At 43.8% G+C, this 18,723-nt stretch overlaps 1 protein-coding gene and 1 pseudogene across 1 annotated transcript in view; one reads left to right on the forward strand and one right to left on the reverse strand.

Moving 5' to 3' along the window:
* Positions 1 to 8,405: 8,405 nt before the first annotated feature.
* Positions 8,406 to 9,543, forward strand: LOC106022259 (annotated as a pseudogene).
* Positions 9,544 to 15,015: 5,472 nt separating this feature from the next.
* The window catches only part of Srd5a1 (steroid 5 alpha-reductase 1), a 30,168-nt gene continuing 26,460 nt past the window's right edge, over positions 15,016 to 18,723 (reverse strand). Inside the window, 1 exon segment of the mRNA NM_001281617.1 lies at positions 15,016 to 15,226. Coding sequence (NP_001268546.1) covers positions 15,160 to 15,226 — 67 coding nt within the window. The 3' untranslated portion in view covers positions 15,016 to 15,159.

The raw sequence follows: 18,723 nt of genomic DNA on the forward strand, positions 1-18,723 counted from the left end.
AAGACTTGATCTTAGACTTCTGTATCCTGGTATCTTATGAAGCTAGCTATGCTGGCTAGTTTTACTTCAACTTGACATAAGTAAGCTAGAGTCACTTGAGAGGAGGGAGCCTTAACTGAGAAAATGCCTCAATAAAATTGGGTTATAGGCAAACCCATAGGGCATTTTCTCAATTAGTGATGGAATAGGGGAAGGCCCAGCCCAATGTGGGTGGGGCCATCCCTGGGTTGGTGGTCCTGGGTTCTATAAGAAAGCAGGCTGAGTAAGTTATAGGAAGCAAGACAGTAAACAGTACCTGATTCATCGCCTCTGCCTTGGTTCCTGCCTCCAGGATTCTCCCATGTTTGAGTTCCTGCCTTGATGTCTTTTGATAAACAATGATGTGGAAATCTAAACCAAATAAACTCTCCCCAAGTAGCTTTTGCTCACGGTGTTTCACCACATCAGTAACAACCCTAGTGAGGACACTGGCCTGAAGCCTGTCCTGACACATGAATATTTGTATGGGTGAAGTTTTCTGTCCTTGGTCAATTCTTTGCAAACAAACCAAGCTGCTATAGTTGATATTATTGCACTTGTTACCAGAATTATGAAACCTCATTTCTGGGAGAACCAAAGCCCTGGGCAGGATTCAGCTGTATCTGCTGCACAGGGTCCTGCCAGGTTCCAATCTTAGATGCAGACTGTGGTCTTGCCACAGGTTCAGTTGGCTGTTGGAAGTTCTTAGCTTCTTGATCATAGGTGTGAAGGTCTCACTCTTTTTTTCAATGCCTACTGAGGAATCCTGTGCTCCTCCAGGACCTTTCCCTAGGGAAACACAGACAACGGCAGCTGCTTTACTGAGGGACCATCTCCTGGCAAGGTGGTAGTGGTAGCTGTGATGTTCCCTGTCACCTACCATGAGAGCAACACACAGATTGTGATGCCAGGGTGTGGGGTCCTGGGGGCCACTGTAGGGTCACTCAGCTATGACAATGCATCTTTCACATATATGTAGACGAATGTCACTCTAACTCCGCAAGAAGAATGCCACTCTTATGCCATGAAATAATGGAACAAAGGTGTCTGTGGTTTCAAAACAAGGAATCAGTGAGACAGGACCACCCATCAGCGGAGCACATTGGTTGCAAGTGGGTGAAACCCAAAGTATCTGGGTATACAGAAGGAAGCACACTGCTGTGGCACATTTGATGAGGATGCAGACATCCCAACAACAATGCACATGTTATTTTGAACGTGTGAGCTCATCTGCATTCACTGCTTACAACTGCCACAAGTGCCTATGCCTTCATTACCTGAGGTGACTCTATCAACACTGCACAGATGTGAGATTACAGAGCTAAGTCTTGGGCCATAGCTTCTAATGCTCTACATGTGCTGTCCCTCTGAGGAGACATGAGGGCAGTAAATGAGTGGCAGTGGCGTGATTACTGAGTCCAGGGAGGAACAGTGTGAAATCATGTGGCAGGTGCCTGAGCATCAGGTGAGCACATATTGAGCGTCTGGACACGTGGTACCTGTGTTCAAGTTGTGGAAAGAAGCCATACCTGATAAGACTAACTGATTACAACTACAGAGACGCGGAGGTGGGATATCTCAGGCTAGCTTTAGCCCCCAGAATAGCTACCTCTGTGTTACAACTGGCCTCCTATGACTAATGGATAAAAACTTTTTGAAATCTATTGACTTAGCAGACCACCAACTCAAATGCTAAGAATGTCATCAGATAGCATCTTGGGCCTGTGGCAAAGCTTCCTCCATCTTGCTGTAACCTCCTCTCTGATGTAACCACCCATGTATTTTAAATTTCCCTTGATTTATGACCTTCTGTGTTCTGTAAAACTATAAACCTTCAACGAAACTGTTTCCACATTAGAGCATGGAATTTGGGGGTAATTTGATACCTTTTTGGTCTGCTTCCCAAGTATTCGGTCTAAGGTATCCACTTTGTTTTGAAACATTTCTGTCTAGATGTTTTATTTTGCTTTTGCTTGCTTGCCTTCAGAACTCTAAAGGCATTTTGGATTCTGCTTGCTTTTGGGCCTTTGAAAGCACGTTCATTTCAGTTTGTCTCTGAAGTGCCTTAATTTACTGCCGTGTGGCATTTGTCTCCTGACACTCCTCAAATACATAACCCTGCATTTCTCTGCTCCTCCTGTGACCCTGATGAGACACAGCAGAAGTTTTATGAATACCTGGCAATAAAGACTGAAGACAAGATTCAGTTGTCCCCTCCCACTCAAAGGTGTGGCTCTGCCAGGGGGAACACGGTACAAAGTAGAGTAGTCTCATGGGGGACCCCAACAAATATATCCCGTTCCTCGGTAGGAAGGAAATGCATTGGCTCACCTGGCAGGACACATATAAGGGATTGGTCACCCAGTGTTGTGAGCCCCCTCACATTTGCATAAACGTACAGGGTAACCCCAAGACCCAGGGGGAGAAGATGGTCTCAGGGTAAAAGCTGAGAAAGTCGATCCGAAAAGCAGCATGTAAAACTAACCCAACACACACATTCCCTAGCTAGATAGGCAAGTATTCAGAAAGAGAAAGTGGGAGAGGCGTGGGCAAGAAGGTTTCCAAGGAGAAAGTGTTGGGAGATAAACAGCTGCGACCCCCTGGAAGGGACCCCCGACCCGCGGGGATGAGGTGATGAGGGTCGCTACTAATTTGGTGGGCCTTCACGAGCAGATCCGATCTTAAAAGTAAACTTCAAGAGGTTAAAGGAAACAGGCTCAAGACAACGGTCGCTGATCAAGAGCGTTTATTTTGGGGGCGAGCTGGAACTTATAGAGGAAGAACCTCAGGGGATGGTACAAGCATGTCAATCAAGTCTCAACTCAAATATACACCAAATACGGTAAAGACAAAGCTATAATTTTCTATCAGTCATCAGTCGCATTCCACAAATGCTTGTCAGCGTAAGTCAGGTGCAGGAATTAGGGAGGGGTAGGAAGTATTCAATGGAACACTTTTATCTTTTGTTAACAAAGACAATTACTCTGTAAGGGCTACTTCCCCCTGGCTAGGCGGGTGGGCTGCCCTGTGTAAATTTAACTTTTATGGTTAGCCTTTTCCTTTGTCTCAAGGGCATGTGTGCTCGCAGTCACGTAGGCAGAAGGCCAAGAAAATGGTTGACAGACTCCATTTTGTTCAAGGTTCTAGCAGTCCCCAACAAACAGCCATCTGGTATACCAGCTGTCTTTATATATTGAAAAAGACTTCTACATATGGTAATTAATAACTTTAAGTATGGTAAATCTAGAAATTACACTTTAACTTCATTTACTCCAGTGAGAAATAATCAAATATTTGAATTAAATTGTACAAAAACTTTAATTTCTAATAACAACATTCATGATGTTTTATATCTTAAGGACCGATGTTTCTTGATTAAATTAATGTCTATGATGTCCTATAATGCTTTCTAATAGGATTAGAACGGTAAACAATATTTGTATTTTGCTAATAAAACAAAAAAGAAAAGGAAGAAAGGACAAAACCATGGTGACTTCTTCCAGAGTCCCATTTTAACTATTTAGATATCATGGAGTACATGATATCATGGATACAGAGATAGTTCATGAGTACACATGACATAAATATAGAGTGACTATAGAATCAATTATGTTTTTAAATGAAAAATTGGTTATTTAAAATACACATTTCCTTCATCTGTTACTCTAACTCCACTAGGTCAAACTGTGTTCCTTATTATTTAATTTTAGATCTACTGTCTGTCACATGTAAATCTTATTTCTGTTAGACACAGAGGACAAAATAAAACAGTCAGATACCAGTCATGATGGCCAATAGCTTTGATATAATTCAGTTTTTCTTTTGCTTGCCCCTTCCTTCCTTCCCTCCTTCCTTTCTTCTTTCCTTCCTTCCTTCCTACTTCCCTTCCCCCACCTTCCCTTCCTTTCTTTTGGTTTTCTGAGAGAAGCTCTCTCAATGTAGCCCTGGTTGCCTGTCCTATAGCCCACTATGTAGACCAGGCTGGCCTCAAACTCCCTCCTGTCCCCACCTCCCCAAGTGTATTTCTTAATGGCCCTTACCAGCTATCCATCTCTCCTGAAGACTGCTATCCTATCAACCATGCAACCTCAACTAGATCCTAAGAGTGAGCTTCCTGGATATGAAGGACCTTACAATATTTAACAAATAACATATGACCTTTGCATGCTGAAATATGATGCTTGACCAACAGGAGGACCAAGTTGTGAGTGAGATTTCCTTGAAATAAGCTCTATCTGCTTATTGAGGTTAACTGTAAAACTACAATACTGTGGAAAGGTTGGGATATTGTAGGTCCAAAGGCTAATGTTATTATCCCCAGGTTGCTTTGGCCTCCTGGACAACCATTCTTTGTTCACTGCTTCGTGTTGTTATTAGTGGTAACTCTAATGAGGATTTATAATGAAAGGGAGCAAGCTGAGCAGGATAAATTACAAAGTGTAAATTTGTGGAGAAAATAGGCACCAGGAAGTGGAATGGAACTAAACCCTGTTTTCAAAGAGATAAATGGATTAAGAAATTGAATAAAGGGAATGGTGACCTCAGGGCAAGATCCCACCCAGCTAAATTTCTTGTGAAAAGGAATTTAAGAAAAGCTTAGAGCCAGGTGTAGTGGTACACAACTTTAATCCCCACACTGGGAAGGCAGAGGCTGGCAGATCTCTGAGTTTGAGGCTAGCTTGGTCTACAGAACAAGTTCTAGGATAGCCAAACTTAGACAGTGAAAGTGGGAAACAGAAAGCTGGTGAAGAGGGAATTAAACAAGGGGGCCATGTTCCAGCCCCAGCAAACAGCAGGACTTGGCAGCTTCGGCCCCATGTGGTTCTGGCTTTAGAGTTAAGGGTATAAGAAAGGGATTATGCAATTTGCCTCTGTGACTAAGGAAAGCCTCTAAGGCCAGGCATGTGTCAGGTGTGTCCCTGAGTGGAGACCTAAAGAGGCCATTAAGTGAAGCTGTGAAGTTGAAGCCTGGATTGCCAAGATGTTAGATTTAGATGCCAATGTTGTGGAATACTTGTGGAGGAGAGCTGCTAACAGGTAGTGGGACTGGCCCAGGAGAAATTTGTTGCAGTCAAAAGAGCTGAATAAAGTTGGATACCTGAAGAGTGTTTTTGACATGGAGATGCAGAGTTTGGAGCTTGCCAGGCTGGTTCCAGCCTTGTCTTGGTCCAGTCTTTCCTCACTATGCGTCCTTCCCTATGTTTTGGAATGGTGACGTATATCCTGTGACATTTATGTTCAAAGTATGTGTTAGTATTCAGGCATCTGTACTGGCCTGGCCTGGGGGTTCTGACAGGATACACCCTCAGCTGCAGCCACTAAGAGCACCACCTGTGCACATTCACTATGTTCCCTTTTAAAAGGGCCTCCCCCCTTCCCTCCCCTCTCTGCTCCTCTGTCTGTCTGTCTGTCTCTGCTTCTCTGCCTCTCTCTCTCTCTCTCTCTCTCTCTCTCTCTCGCTCTCGCTCTGTCTCTGTCTCTGCTTCTCTGCCTCTGCCTCTCCCTTCCTTTCTCCCTTCCTCCCTCCCCTCCCCTCTCTGCTCCTCTGTCTCTCTGTCTCTGTCTCTCTCTCTCTCTGCTTCTCTGCCTGTGTTTGTCTCCCCCTCTCTGCCTCTCTTTATTCTTGTGCGGTTCCTGTCCCTAGTGGCCAGTCTCCTCCCTCCTCTCCCCTCTCCCCCCTTTCCCATTCCCTTTCCCCTAATAAAACCCCTCTCCACATGAGCTCTGTTGCATGGCATCTTTCCCTCATGCTGCTTTTTAAATTACAACAGTGTGTGATCTGCTTTTTGATTTTGATTTTACAGGGCATTATAATTAAGTGATTGCATGATTTTCAGAAGAGACTTTGGACTTTTAAACATTGCTGAGATTGTGATAGACTATGAGAACTTTTGAAGTTGGACTAAATGCATTTTGCACTGGTATTATTACAAGCTTATGGGAGTTAGGGAGTGGAAGGTAGTAGTTTTAATATATTGGCCCTCGTAAGCTCATAGGTGGTTGCACTATTAGAAGACAAGGAATTGCTGGAGTAGGTATTGTGTCATTAGAGGAAGTGCTTCACTGTGTGGGTGGGCTTTGAGGTTTTCTATGCTCAGGATACTGCTCAGTGTCCCAGTTGGGTCCACCCACCCATCCCCAATAAGCCAATTAAAGGCCAAATTATAAAGCTCTGTACACAATGGAATAAAGCAACAGAGAAGCTCAGTCTCAAACAAGGTGGAAGGTGATGACTGACTCCCAAGGTTGTCCTGACTTCCATACATGTGCTGTAACATGTGCTGAGGTTGTCCTGACTTCCATACATGTGCTGTAGCATGTGCTGAGGTTGTCCTAACTTCCATACATGTGCTGTAACATGCACTGAGGTTGCCCTGAATTCCATACATGTGCTGAGATTGTCCTGACTTCCATACATGTGCTGCAGCATGCACTGAGGTTATCCTGACTTCCACACATACACTATGTCATGTGCTGAGGTTGTCCTGACTTTGGCATGTGCTGAGGTTGCCCCAACTTCCATGCATGCACTGTGGCATGTGCTGAGGTTGTCCTACGTCCATACGTGCCCTGTGTCACGTGCTTACCTACATTCCCATGTGCAGCAATGCTCACAACACCCAGAAACACAAAGAAAATACAAGTTTAAATTATTATTGCGATTCGGTGATTTTTAAACAAATATTTATCAAACAGCTGATTTGAAACGAAGTCCATTGTCCATTCTGTTACAGTGACAAATGACCTAGAGTACATGTCCCACAGATGACCTGTGGCTGATGCTTCATCTCCTGTCATCTTTAAAGTGGCATTTCCTCTTCTTGAGTCACTTGTTCTCCAGAATCATCCTCTTTCTGAAGCACATGGTGACTTTGTGTCACAGCTCATTACAAAAACAAAAAACAAAGCAGAGTAGAAGTGATTTTGGGGGACCATCACCCCTTACCCAGGCTGTCCTGCAGTGTAAAGTAGAAGGCACTACCTATTAAGTACCATGACCCCCCCAAAAAAACCCAACATGTCAACTTTTCTTTCCAAACAGAGTCTCATGCTGTAGCCTAGGCTGGTATGGCACCATGCAGCTCAGCCTGGCCTTGAATGCAAAGATATCTGCCTCAGCCTGCCAGCATGTCTGCCTGAGGGGTTTTGTCTCGAGGATGGAAGCCTAGTTGCTTTTCCTTGAGAACTAGTAGAGAGCTGATTTCTGGGCTTTATGTGTCTGTCAGACAGGGTCATGTACTGTCCATCACAATCTAGCAGGACCACACTGGGCTGTACCCTGGGGCCAGGACCTGCCACGACAAAGCAAGCACACATCTGGGTGGTTCCTTACCGGCTGCCTCCTCCTACAGGTGCTGAAGAGCAGCTTCCCAAGTGCTTGTTCAGGATTTTAAAGACACCAGGAAATGTAATAACACATGCTGAGCTGACCTCCGTGTCCGGATACCGCGGAAGGCACTTGTAAAATCAAAAGGCCAGTCTCAGTCCTCCTTTTTTTAAATGAAGTTTCTTTTCCAAATCATTATAGATAGCAAGAGAAAAGATCTGTAAAAACCGTTTTCAAAAGAGGGCTGGAGAGATGGCTCAGTGGTTAACAACACAGACCGCTCTTCTAGGGGACCTGGGTTTGATTCCCAGCATCTGCATGGCAGCTAGCAACCGTGCGTAACTTCAGTTCCAGGGACTGACCCCATTTTCTGGCCTCTTTGGGCTCTGCTCACATACAGTACACAGGCATACATTTGTACAAAACACTCATACACCTAAAATACTAATAAACCTTATAAAATAGTAAGAGAAAGTGATTAAAGAAATATCCTGGTGTGGGGATTAGTAAGACAATGTGAACTAATTTATTATTTGTAAAATCCACTTGTTAAAGAGGACTAAAATGAGTGCCATCTAAAAGCTCAACAGCAAGTTAAAAGAACAGCTGATAGATACATGATGCATGTATCTACCAAGAAGACAAAGTGGTCATGTTCTTGCCAAAGCAGCCTTTAAGTCATGAAGCAGTCAGCTGGAGGACAACGTTTAAGCTGGTAAGAGGCACAGACTCTCATAAAGCAAGCCCATCATCAGAAATACAAGGAGAACTAAACATGGGAGTTAAATCAGTTATAAAGAAAAAAATTAATGTTTGAATTAACAATAACAGAACCAAACAGGATACGCGTTAATACATGGTCCTGTTATTGTTATAAAATGTGAACTTCCTGCAGGTTACCAAGAAAACCCAAAAGCCACAAAGAAAACTTGCCGAAAATAATCCATATCCACATGCGCAATAGAGGATTTAAAAAAATCCTTTTGTGTAAAAAGCTAAATAAGTTGGGCACTGTGGCACATGCCTATAATTTCAACAGTTGGGAGGCTGAAGCAGGAGGATGGAGTTTCAGGTCAGCTTGGAACACAGTACAATTTTGTCTCAAAACAAAATAAAGCAACACACTCCAAATTGATGAAAAGAAAAAGTATTCTTCCAAATATATTATCTTTAAAAAAATTTTCTGTTAGAGCCGGCTCCAGCCATGGTGCTGCCCAGTGTTTTGTAAGTTGGCAGCGGAGGCTCGGGACGTGGCACCGATCCAGATGGTGGTGGCGGTGGTGGTCGCAGGCAGCTGGAAGCAAAGGTCTGACCTCGTGCTGATACTTCCACTGGCTGTGTTACTTCCTGGCCGGAGGTTTTGCTAGGTGCGGCACCAAAACCACAGTTGCTCCTTTGGATCGAGTAAAGGTATTATTACAAGCTCACAACCACCATTACAAACATTTAGGGGTACTTTCTGCACTGCATGCTGTTCCCCCAAAAGAAGAATACCTTGGATTGTGTAAAGGAAATGGTGCAATGTTGTTTCGAATCTTTCCCTACGGTACAATTCAGTTCATGGCATTTGAGCATTGCAAAACGTTCATTACTACAAAGCTGGGAGTTTCTGGTCATGTGCACAGCTTGATGGCTGGATCCATGGCAGGCACCACAGCAGTTATCTGCACGTACCCTCTTGATGTGGTTAGGGTGCGTCTAGCCTTCCAGGTGAAAGGAGAGCACAACTACTCAGGGATCATTCATGCGTTCAAGACAATTTATGCTAAGGATTCTACAGAGGTCTGATGCCTACTATATTAGGAATGGCTCCATATGCAGGTGTGTCCTCTTTTTTTTACCTTTGGTACCTTGAAGAGCATTGGGCTTTCGTATGCTCCCACCCTGCTTGGCCGACCTTCGTTTGACAACCCCAATGTCACATAAACGTGCTTTGTGGTAGTGTTGCTGGAACAATAGCACAGACGATATTCTACCCATTTGATGTGCCCCGTAGGAGAATGCAGTTAGGAACAGTCCTACCGGAGTTTGAAAAGTGCCTTACAATGCGTGAGACCATGAAGTATGTCTATGGACACCATGGGATTTGGAAAGGATTGTGTTGTGGTTTATCTCTGAACTACATCTGCTGTATTTCCTCTCAAGCTGTGGCTTTCACAACCTATGAACTTATGAAGCAATTTTTCCACCTTAACTAAAAGAAAAAGATATGACTTGTGATGGTTTTCCTCAGTAAATTCTAAGAAGGAAATATATATGTGTTACCTTAATTATGAGGGATACATTACTTGAAGGGGCCATTGGCCCTGTCACAGGAACCACTGGGTTTTTAATACTTGATTTCTGTTGGTTTTTAAATCATAGGATCAAAAGTGCTGAGCATAATTTTGTTTTTGTTTTCTTTTTGTGGGATCTGGATATGTAACCCTGACTGGCTCGGAACTCACTGTGGAGACCTGGCTGGCCTGAGACTTGTGGTTATCCTCTTGCCTCTGCCTCCCAAGTACTGAGATGCTAGGCATGTGCCACCATGCCTACTCTAACATACTTGTTAATGCCAAACACTGCACCTTAGAACCCTGAAAAACCATCTTACACTGATAGTGGTAACCTGTTGATTATTTGGAAGTACTATTTGGAAGGACAGGTAGACTGGAGTTCAAGAGATTGTCATTAGTTTTACCATACTTCACTGTTATTGTGGTTATTGAGGTGGGGAGGGACTAGAACCAAATCTAGGGCCTTTTGCATGCCGGGTACTTGTTGTAGCCACTAAGCCTGTAATTAAGATTGTCTTTTTTCCCTTTTTTTACAGTGCTGGAGGAATCAAGGCCGTGGCCTTGCGCGTTCGCGGCAAGTGCCATACTTTTTTTTTTTTTTTTAGTGAGGTGCTAGGGACCAAACTCATGCATGCTGGTTGCACACTACCCATGGCCTACACCCCTAGCCCTCTAACACTGCTTCCGTTCCTTGTGCTGAGGAGTAAACTCAGGGTCTCTCTCCCCTATCTCGGTAGATAAGCACTCTACCTCTGAACTACATCTCCAGCACTCTGCCATTTTGTAGCATCGTTAAATCAGCAGACTTAGTTTATTGTAGCAGGGTGAGAAGTGAGTATTTAACTGTGTTAACTGTGTATTTCTGTGAAACATAGCCAGCAACAAAGGAGTGCTCTTGTTATGTTTCTTCTTAGATTTCCTCTCCAGTTGATAAAAGGACACCCTTTCCTCCATTGTTTTCAAAAGTTTTTCTTTATTTTTATTTTCCTTTCTTTGGGGATTGAATCTAGGACCTTGTACATCCCAGGCAAGTGATTTACCTACGACTGAGCTACATCCTTAGTCCTCTTCACTTCTCAATAAAATTAGTATTGTTTTTAAAAAGTAGAGACTTAATCAGGTTCTGTTCAAATGCTATTACCAGGTATTTTGATTTTCATGAGTTTTAAAAAGCCACTGCATTTCCCAAAGGCAGTAATAATGAAAATTAAATATCTCTGCTATTAAAAGGAGAGTAGCATTGTAGATGTTTGTCTTAAATCTCTTGATGTGTACTAAAAAACTTACGCGGACCATGAATATATTTGAAGCAATGTTTCTAAGATATATGTCAAGATACAAATTTTTTCATGTAAAGTAATTTTGGTGTGTTATACTCCTAAGTGTAAATATAAAATACGATTTGATTGTTACATTTTAAAGAAAGTTGTTTAGAATATAAGGAGTCTGATCATTGTGTTAGAGCACTTTTTCTCTTTTGCTGTAAGCATGACACATGGAGTAGAAGAGGTAGACCCTCTGTTTTTAAAGGCAGTGATTTGTAGAATTGATGTAATTTTTAAGACATTAAATCTAAGCTGCTAATGTTATTTCTGCATTTTTTGCCTGTAAAGATTTCTTGTCATATCTTAGTAAAAATTGAACCATACTGTAGCTAATTATTCCATTCAATCTTAAGGCATATAAAATAAATATCTCAGTTATATTATCAATAAAAGAGAACTGAAACTTTTTTTTTTTTTTTTTGGTTTTTCGAGACAGGGTTTCTCTGTGGCTTTGGAGGCTGTCCTGGAACTAACTCTTGTAGACCAGGCTGGCCTCGAACTCACAGAGATCCACCTGCCTCTGCCTCCCAAGTGCTGGGATTAAAGGCGTGAGCCACCAAAGCCCGGCTTCTGAAACTATTTTTTAAAGTAAGAAATTGCATTCTATGTCTGTTATAAAATCTGTAAGATATTAAAAGTAAGTTTTTAATCCTTGAAAAAAGTCTCTGGATCAAAAATAATCTTAAAGTAAAATTAGAGATTATTTAGCATAATTATATAAACATTTGTTTGTAAAGATTTTTGTTAAGTGTGTGTGAGTGTGAGTGTGTGAGTGCACACGTACATGCACAGGTGTCTAGGGAGGCTGGAAGACAGTATTGATCTCCTGGAGCTGGAGTTACAGGCAATCATGAGTTGCCCCGATATGGGTGCTGGGAACTGCTGAGGCATCTTTCTTGCCCCACAGGAAAATTGTTGCGATGAAGAAAAGAGGGTCTTGTTTATAGGATACAGAGCTGCATACTCTTGAAACAAGCTTTCTAAGAAAGTAAGCCTGTGCAGGACTTGTCTGCAAGCAGCTGTGAGTGAAATGAAATAGCCACCTAAAGACAGAAAAGCCAGGTAAAGTCAAACACAAAATTAGCTTAGCTTAGGATAAAAAAGATGAACATCGGAGTGGGATTAACGGCTCAGTGGTTGAGAGCACTGACTGCTCTTCCAAAGCACCAGAGCTTGACACCCAGACCACATGGTGGCTCACATCTCTAACTCCAGTTCCAGGGGATTCGATGCCTTTTATCCTCTATGGGTACTGCATGTATGTGGTATAATATAGATATACATGAAGGCAAGACACCCATATACGTCTTTTTTAAACAAGATAATTTAGAGTGTCAGTGCAGTGTTGGGTGTTGTAACCACCCAAATTCACCACACCTGTTGTAAAAATCTTTCTCATTTCTTTTCTGTATTAAGTACATCTGAAAAAAAATCTCAAAATAAGAAATTTTTTTTTGATTTATCACTGTGGGGGCAGCATGCACGTGCCACGGTGTGTATGTGGCATGGTATGCCAGAGGACAACATTGGAGTAGATTCTTCTCTTTCATCTCTACATGGTATTGAACTCAGGTGGCCAGATCTGTTCAGCAAATGCTTTTGCTCATTGAGCCATCTTGCTGGCCCAACAAGTAAATGGTGTTTAACACGGGGAAAGAAAATATCCTACTGGCTAAGGCAGAAAACACCAATAATCACAGAAGGACATAAGATACTCAAAAGCCATTTGTGCCCAAATTATACAGGAATCCAGAGAATCTTCAAGGCTTTCCTCCAGGTTCTTGCTAATGCATGCAGCAAATGACGGCAAATTAAGGGTGTCAAATGCTGACAAACTGGGAATCATGAGGATGGTAACAGGAAAAGCTGGACTTCCTTTAGTAATTTAGCAGCATAGCTTGACATGGTGAAGCCACACACATCCATAGCTTCGTTTCATCCCAGTTAAAAACCAACTGGGGAAGATCTTCACTTGAGTATCTAAAACAACCTTAATTAAAACCATAAAAGGGTTCCATGACTTATGCAACTTCACCAAGGGTATTCAAGGACCGCCCAACACTGGGAAAGAGGTCAGCTTCTGGGGCTGAACGCCAAATAGGTGATGGTCCCAACCAACCACCAAGACAAACAATACAACTGGACTTGGAACTGTAATTTTATTAATTTCCTGAACAATCACAGTTTCTGTAAGTGAGAATTTTAAGAAATGAAGTAGAGTGTAATTTTAGGACAGGATTCCTTCTAAATTAATCTCTCACTCAGCATGTGGACGGAACAAGCACCAAGCCCGTGGGCAGCTTGGTCCTTAATGAACAAAGATGTACCACAGGGCTAACGTGTGGCTCAGTGTCAGGGCATCTGTCTGGCAACCAAGAGTCCTGAGTTCCATTCTGGTATCACGCCCTCCTCCAGCGGAGGTCAAGTTCACAGCAAACATCCCCAGGATCTCGGCTGAGTACCTCCTTCCATGTGAACCTCCCAGAACACACCAGGCAGGCCTCACTTCTGAGGTATTGAGAGGAGAGCTACAGTATTTAGTGCTTTGGGTTTTCAAGCAATTGTTTGGTCAGAAGACAAAGGGAAGGTGGAGGGTGGAGCACTCCCCCCCCAGCACTTTAAGCATTGCTTTTTTATTAAAATGGAAACAGCCACACCATGGAGTTTGCTGCGCCAATTTTGGATGTTCTGCACATCAGATGCACAGAGAGTGGTTTGTGTATGAGAACAAAAGAGCTAAGGAAGGAGGGGGTGGGTACCTGGAGGTGGACCTGGGAAGGTGGGTGGGGGCACTGTGCACACTGTCAGGTGTGCCAGGAGGTGCTATTGCAGCATCTTTAGTGGGGTCAGAGAGCACACTGTCCCATCCCTTCTCCTGATGACAATGGGAAGTATTGAATGCATTGCCCTGGGGCAGTGCTGGTCTGCCCAGCGGTGATGGCTCTTCACCAGTGGTCCCCAGACTGCAAAGCTACAGTGGAGTTAGTGTCCTGGCTGGAGACCTCTCTCTCAAGCTGGTACTTGGGTGGCCATACTGCAGCCTCCTCCTTGGAGTATTACCAATTGGTACTGGTTATTTAGTTTTTTTTTTTTTTTTTTCCAAGCAGGGTCTCCCTACACAGCCCAGGCTAGCCCGGAGTTTTCTGTCCCTTTCACTTCAGCCTCCCTAGAAAGTGCTGGGATTTTGGGCATGTGCCATCACTGGTCTTTGGGTGCATTCAAAATAAGAGATTCTGTTCTGCAGCTTTGATTTATAATGATAAAATATGTTTTTAAAGTGCCTTAAAGAATTCCAGTCCTGCCTAGCCCAAAGGAAGATCAAAAGCAGGGCCGGTGAGTGAGTGGACACACTCCATCGTCCCACCTGTCCTGGGACACAGCATGTGGACAGAGTGAAATGCAGACACTGCATGAGTGAAAGCGATCTTTTTCCAGCCTCTGGGGTCAAAGGGCTCAAGTCCCCAACTGCAAAGGACAGCAGACTGTGATCTCTCCTGGGCTGTGACTCCCCTACACCGCCAGGCCTCTCTGGCCAGGGCTGAGCAGGCAGAACATGCATCCACAGAGGAGGCAGGGTGCTGACCTGCTTGCATTCCTTGCAGGGTTGGTTGGTTGTAAGAGGTGGTGGGATCAGTTGTTTCTTCTTAGACTTTTGCATCACAGAACCCAGAGACACTGCCTGGTTTGGTGTACTAGAGAGGTGGAGGCAAATAGACCTTTAGGAGAGAGGCCTCACATAACCTTGTGAGTTCAGGGCCAGCCTGGTCTACACTGGGAGACCTCGTCTCAAACATTACAAACAATGGGTGTAATGGTGCACGCCTTTAATCCCAGCACTAGGGAGGCAGAGGCAGTCGGATCTCTGTGAGCCTGGTCTACCGAGTGAGTTCCAGGACAACCGAGGCTACACAGTGAAACCCTATCTTGATAAAAACTGAAAACAAAAACACCAAGTTTTAAAACAAACAAATCTAAACCCCAAAGAGGCACATTTGAAACCAGAGACACCTTAGCTGCAACGACCCAGGGTTCCTCACTCCTGGCCTGGCAACAGCACACAGTGGGATTAGTTTACAATCGGTTTACTGCTTTACCAGCCCTTCCTGAAAACAATGGAGCTGCATGAGAATTAAGGAAAACAATTAATTTTCAAGTGTCCAGACAGCCTCATGAGGAAGGATCTTTTCTAAGGCAATGGTACTGAAAGCAGTTAAAGCACAAATGGGATCAGTATTTTTCTTGATTTGGGGTAATCTTCAAACTTCTCATGGTACCACCTAAAGTGAGAGAAAAAAGGATTTAGAAACCAAACTCATTCTGCCATTTAAGCATCTTAGAAGATGGTAACGAAAGTGATTATGCAAGAAATACCTAGCCTTTTTTTTTATATACATTTTAAAAATCTGTGTGTGTGTGTGTGTGTGTGTGTGTGTGTGTGTGTGTGTGTGTGTATACACATATACACTGTGACAAATGTATAGAGGTCAGAAGACAACTTTCTGGGAATTGGTTCTTTCTTTCTACCATGTAGGAACCCGGGATTGAACTCAGATTCTCAGGCTTGGTGGCAAGTGCCTTAACCTACTAAGCCATCTTGTCAGCTCTAAGTGTTTTTTTGTTTTGTTTTGTTTTGCAATAAGGTCCTTATCCATATTATAATCACTTGCAAGTATCTGAGGTGTATCTCAGAAGTGACCTGGATAATTCACTTTTCCTTTTGGATGGGTTGCTGACATGTACCAAAAAATACAACTGGGTGACATCCACAATTCAGCCCTTCTCTCGAAACACGTATTTTCAGTGCATCAACACAGGCAGTCAGCTGGGGAGGCCGACCACGAAACTGGCAGACTACGAATGGAAACTAAGGAGCCTAGTTGTGTTCCGAGTCTATAGAGGGGATGGCCAGCATTTCACAAACACATTCTTTCTTGTCTTCCTTTTTCTAAATCACTACTGCAAAAGTTTCATCACTATATCCTGAAAACACACTGAGGTGTTTTTACAAGGGACACTGAACTTAATAAATAGGTTAATCATTATACTGTTTCAGTCAGTTTCCTCTATGGTTGATCTTCAGGCTCAGGCGTTTTTGCTTGAACGAGCACAGGTCTGTAATCTAATCTGCCACTTGAAGAGTTGTGATCTGTCGTACACTCAGTGTTTTGCTAAGTAAGTATGGCCGCTCCGGCTCCCACAGGAGGTATCCTCCCATTAAATCTCTTTAATTTTAACACTTGTTAGCAAACACAGCAGCTAGAGGCCTAAGGCTTGACCATCAATAGGAGCATTTATAAATGGAAGTTCCAGAGCTATTACTACAGTTCCACTGCCCATCAATGTTATTTTGTTACACTGCAGTGAACACAAAGCTGGGAATGGGTCTTCTTCTGAGTAATTTATCTGATGGTATAGTTGTTGGGTTCACTGGGTTATTTAAAATACATATAAACTAACTCTATTATTATATGCCTGTACTCTTAGCTACTTGAGAGGCTGAGGCAATGGGATTTTCAATTCCAGACCAGCCAAGGTAACATGACAAGATCGTGCAAAGGGATTATTTCTGAATATACCTCCACAGAACTGAGCTAGTCTTTAGGATTTAAAGAACCGATGACAAAAGCACTTTCAACTCTGAAGTCCCTCTGCAGAGACACAGACCTGAGACAGGAACTAGCTAAGCAGTTGAGGGGCAGGGACTCCAATGGCCATCCTTCCTGGTCAGAAGCAAGACATGTCTTCAGTTCTCTGGCCAGAAGGGGGTGCTCTGGTGTCTTCGCTCCTGCTTGAATGCCCTGCCTGGAGTCTCTCAGGGAGGTGCAATGGAAACTCTGGTTCTTTCATGGTGGATGGACATGGACTTGGACATGAACATGATTACACTGATTACACGTACCCCTTCCCCCAACTCTGGCCCATTTTCGAAGTGATTTTAAGCTCCTTATTCTTAGGGACAAAATGTTATAGTAGAGGCTACTGAGGCTATCTGTTGAGGCCCATTAAGAAAATGATCTGCTCCTAGTCAAAGGCACGGAACCTACGGCTGGCCTTGGGTGGGGCCTTCCATTCTGATCTACTCCAATGAGTTGAGTAGAACAGTTTATACTATTGACTCCTTCATTTAAAAAGTTCATTCAGTTGGGCCTGTTAGTCACCTGGCCAAGGGACCCTCAGGAAGTCACATTCATGCAAAGCAGTGTTAAAGAGACAGGAGGAATAATTAACCCTCAACGAGACAATGCACTTTCCCCTCTGAGAAATCCAGCCCTCAGTGTAGTTGCTCATGGACCTCTGCTAAATGTGCCCTCTTTCCAGAGTTTAAAAGTCTGACTTCCTTTTTCTTCCTTTCGATACTGGTCAAAGCCCGAGCCTGTTTTCTTGGGCACCTGTGCTTTCTCGATGCCTGCTGCCATGTAAGCTGCTCCCTGACTCCCATTGCCACAGGCTCCCACTGCATGCTGGTCTCGTTTTCTGTCCGTCATATCCTCCCACCCCCAAGCAGCTGCCACGATGCACACCTCGCCTGCCCTATGGTTTTCTCTCAAACCCTAACAACACTGTCTCCCAGCCTCCTCCTGATGCCAACTTTCAGTTTTGTTATTGATGAGATTGAGAGCCCAGATAATGGACCCTGGTTTCCCTGGCAACACAAAACGCCTTGGGATTTTTTTCACTAGTAAGGCTCTCATTGGGGAAAACTCAGGGATCATTCGTTTCCCGGACATTTCCCATGCCAATGTCGAGAGGGACTTTCTCCGTCCCTGATTTGTCAGAGGAAAGTATTCCATAATGAACTCAACCACTTCTTGTTCAGTCTTTCCCAGATCCAGTTTTCAAAAGTACGAACCTCATTTGTCTAATTAGAGACAAGTCACCATTCAGTAGTCCTATCAAATGCTGCAGATGTAAAGATCAGCAACATGTGGCAGTAAGGACAGTAGGTGTTTAGATTCCAGTGGCACAGAATCCAAGTGATCTGTGATTAATAAGAGACCAATGTCATAGAGATGAGACCTCTGTGAGTGTGTCAGCACACAGAGGAGTCCCGAGGAGGTCAAATTGAAAGTCATGCTGGTAGCTGACATCCACAATGTGTAGGTCTCCCACAGGTTTGTATCACAAAGCTACAGGAAGCATCAGGACTGTGGATGACCACCAGGGACAGCAGCAGCTACAGAGCAGGGCTGGCCTGAGTCAGTGAGATGAACTCTGTGCTGCAGAGGCTGCAGAGCTGTCTGAGCCCTTTAGAGCCCAGGAGACTGTGAGTGAGTCTGAGACACTGCGTAACGAGTAATTTACACTGTTGGACTCCTGCTTTGCTGTGATCTGGTTTTGACTGTGCCCTGGTTCTTCCCTCTAAGAATTAGGATGACAAGAATTATTTCTGAGTTGTAGGGGGATAGGTCCCAAGACTAGCAGCCAAATCTTAGTTCCTTGGCTCCCCTAGTAGTACATCAATGGGCTAAGGCGTGGGCGTCTCTCTGCCTCCTCCTGAACCTGGCGTTCTGTCTGGCTCTGTGAACACAAGTGAATGAAGCTGGGGTAGAGCGGTTGCTGAATCCATGCAGCAAAAGTGACTCCTGGCTTATCTCAGAGCTGGTGTGGTTTTACTGCAGGAGGAAACTGCATACGCAGAGTACGAGCCATGGGAAAGATGTGCCACATAGTGTGATCTCTCCTGAGGACAGACTAGACTCTACTAGCTGTTCCCTGCTGATTGACAAGACTGGACATTCCCATCCAGGTGGACGAAGGAACTCAAGTAGGTGAA

The sequence above is a fragment of the Mesocricetus auratus genome, unplaced genomic scaffold, assembly GCF_017639785.1.
Source record: "Mesocricetus auratus isolate SY011 unplaced genomic scaffold, BCM_Maur_2.0 Super-Scaffold_100015, whole genome shotgun sequence".
NCBI lineage: Eukaryota > Metazoa > Chordata > Mammalia > Rodentia > Cricetidae > Mesocricetus > Mesocricetus auratus.